We start from the raw sequence: 2,388 nt of genomic DNA, 5'->3' as shown, positions 1-2,388 counted from the left end.
CCACAGCAAACCCGAAAGAGCATGCATCATCCACAGCAGTTCTTGGGAAATGTACCTTTTTTTAAGAACAGGTCTTTGAACTGAGCCTCCTTCAGTGTGCTGTTGTTCGGGTGGTCACTGGACATAATCAGGTCCTCTGCAAGTGGGAGTTCAACTGTGACGCAGCCCCCCACGTTCAAAGCATCCCTCCGGCTGCCGGCAGTCTCCTCTCCAGGCAGCTCCGAGCTGCAGTTATAGCTGGTGTGGGGTGTGGGAGAGTGTGTGAGCGTGGAGGGGGGGGTGCTTCTGTCTGCCTCGTTCACTCTCTCTCTACTGTATCAGCAGGGCCCACCCCAGGTGCTAGACTCGAATGCTGTGGCTCCGACCGCAGACTGTGGCTACCAATTATCAACTGCCATCACCAGAAACCAGCAGCTCTGCGGCAGGAAGCCGGCGTGTCACCGAGCAGAGGAAGTCCAGGGTCTCCGATCCTGAGACCGGCTGTACACCTAGGGCAGTGCTGTTTACGGCAGCGTCTATCGGTGAGCAGTCCGCACGTCCCGGGTTTGGCCTGACACCTGGACGTGTCACACACACAGGCAAGCAGGACGCAGCTAGACGGCTCATCTTGTCTCACTGTGCTCGATAATCTTTTCAACAGGCAAATGTCAAACCAGTCCAGACAGAAAGGAGGAAATCGGCAAGTCTCACACAATACTCCTTCCCTCGATCTCTGCGGGAAGCTTTCGGCGCAGAAGGGCTGGAGAGAGCGCTGACCAAGGCAGGAGCCGCGACAGGCAGGACACCGCGTTAGGCTCGCGTGCTTCTCCCCTGCAGCTCCGCTCCCAGAGTGTGCTCGCCCGGCTGGGAGCACCCACAGCGCCCCTCAGGCTGCGAGCCAGGCTGGGGCTGTCCTCTCCTGGTGCTCCCTCTCCACATCCTCTAACTGATGGGAGCAGCTCCCAGCGGCTCTTGCCGCCGAGCTCTGTACTGGCAAGGGGTGAGGTCCTAACCACGGCAGGAAACAGTGCGTGCTCCTCTCCCTCCGGTCCTCTCTTCCCTCTCGACTCTCCCATTCCTTCCCTCTCCCTCTGCCTCACATCACTATTCCCCATGTCGGCAGCACACACACGCCAGAGACTCCTTCAGAGTCAGGACGCTCAGTGTTCCTAGGCAGTTTTAGTCTGTAAGGATCAGGAATTAGAGAACAGAATCCCAGGCAATTCAGACATGAAAGCAGACACGTGTCTCAGGAGGCCGCCTTCTCCCGGTTCATTTTGTTCGAGCGCAGTCTCTTTTCCCTGAGGTCTAAACAGTGTGTTTCATCTGAGTGTAAAACATCTCCTGTGCGTTCGGATGCCCCCAGGCTGTGTGAAGAAAATCCAGGGCAGGCTGCGAGTCTGTCGCAGTTTTCAGAGAAAATCACGGGGTGGCCGGCCGGCGCGGCGGAAAGGACAGCCTGCCATGGTAACGCTGCAAATAACCCCCGCCACAAGCAGTGCCCGGGGCCCAGAATAGCCTTTGTTTCTCCTTATTTAGGGTAAATAGGAATGACATGTGGGCCGTAACAATAGTGTTGGCTGTAGGAGGAGTTGTCAAAGCAGAACTAAACTCTGTTGGTTACTACCCGCCTTAGCAGCCAGGACAGTGACGTCAGCAGCCAGCCCTGCTGTCAGCCCGGGCGCGTCACCTGGGGCACGACAGCAGGGACCGGGCCCTGATGTCACCGCAGGCTCCTCCAGGTGGCCAGAAGACGTCACTTTCTCACGCTCTCATTTTTGGGGGCAGCGGCAGAAAAGCAACAGAAGAGCCTCCCAGGAGAGTTTCCAGAAGCTTCACGTGGATAAAAGGAAACCAGAGAATTTCAGCAAAGGAAAGTGACCGTTTGTTAATATCCAGCCGGCGGGGAAATCCGGATGGTGTGATTCTTCCTGAGCGATTTCCATATTAAAAACGAAACTCCCCTTCCTGTGCCAGACTTTCCCTGACTTCTCAGAGTCACCGCGGGCTGAACGAAGAGGGAGTCGCCCTCGGGAAGAGGCGGCTTCAGAAAGAATTAGAAGCTGCGGCCACTTCAAGCCGCCCCTCCTTGTGCCACCTGGGCCTGCACTTCCTCGTCAGGCTGTCACGACAGGCTCGCCCTGAAGCCAGGGCCTCAGCGAGGAGCGTTGTAGGCCCACTGCACCTGTCTGTTTCTTAAAATTAGGGCTTTGTGGGGCAGCACGGTGGCTCAAGCCTGTAATCCCAGCACTTTGGGAGGCCGAGGTGGGCAGATCACCTGAGGTCCGGAGTTCAAGACCAGCCTGGTCAACATGGTGAAACCCTTTCTCTGCTAAAAATACAAAATCAGCTGGCGTGGTGGCACACGCCTGTGATCCCAGCTACTCGGGAGGCTGAGGCAGGAGAATC

General features: G+C 57.0%; 1 protein-coding gene across 4 annotated transcripts in view; it reads right to left on the bottom strand.

Moving 5' to 3' along the window:
• Positions 1 to 2,388, bottom strand: part of LDLRAD4 (low density lipoprotein receptor class A domain containing 4) — a 425,071-nt gene that overhangs the window by 52,089 nt on the left and 370,594 nt on the right. Inside the window, exon 1 of one of the 4 annotated variants that reach the window (XM_011985535.1) lies at positions 56 to 1,572. The exons of the other annotated variants lie outside the window; for them this stretch is intronic. Coding sequence (XP_011840925.1) covers positions 56 to 125 — 70 coding nt within the window. The 5' untranslated portion in view covers positions 126 to 1,572. Of the gene's footprint in view, positions 1 to 55; positions 1,573 to 2,388 lie in introns of those variants that run through there. 4 annotated transcript variants of the gene reach the window in all.

This window comes from Mandrillus leucophaeus, unplaced genomic scaffold (genome assembly GCF_000951045.1).
Source record: "Mandrillus leucophaeus isolate KB7577 unplaced genomic scaffold, Mleu.le_1.0 Scaffold286, whole genome shotgun sequence".
Taxonomy (NCBI): domain Eukaryota; kingdom Metazoa; phylum Chordata; class Mammalia; order Primates; family Cercopithecidae; genus Mandrillus; species Mandrillus leucophaeus.
The sequence above is the reverse complement of the archived record's forward strand: the minus strand, read 5'-3'. Positions and strand labels throughout refer to the sequence as shown.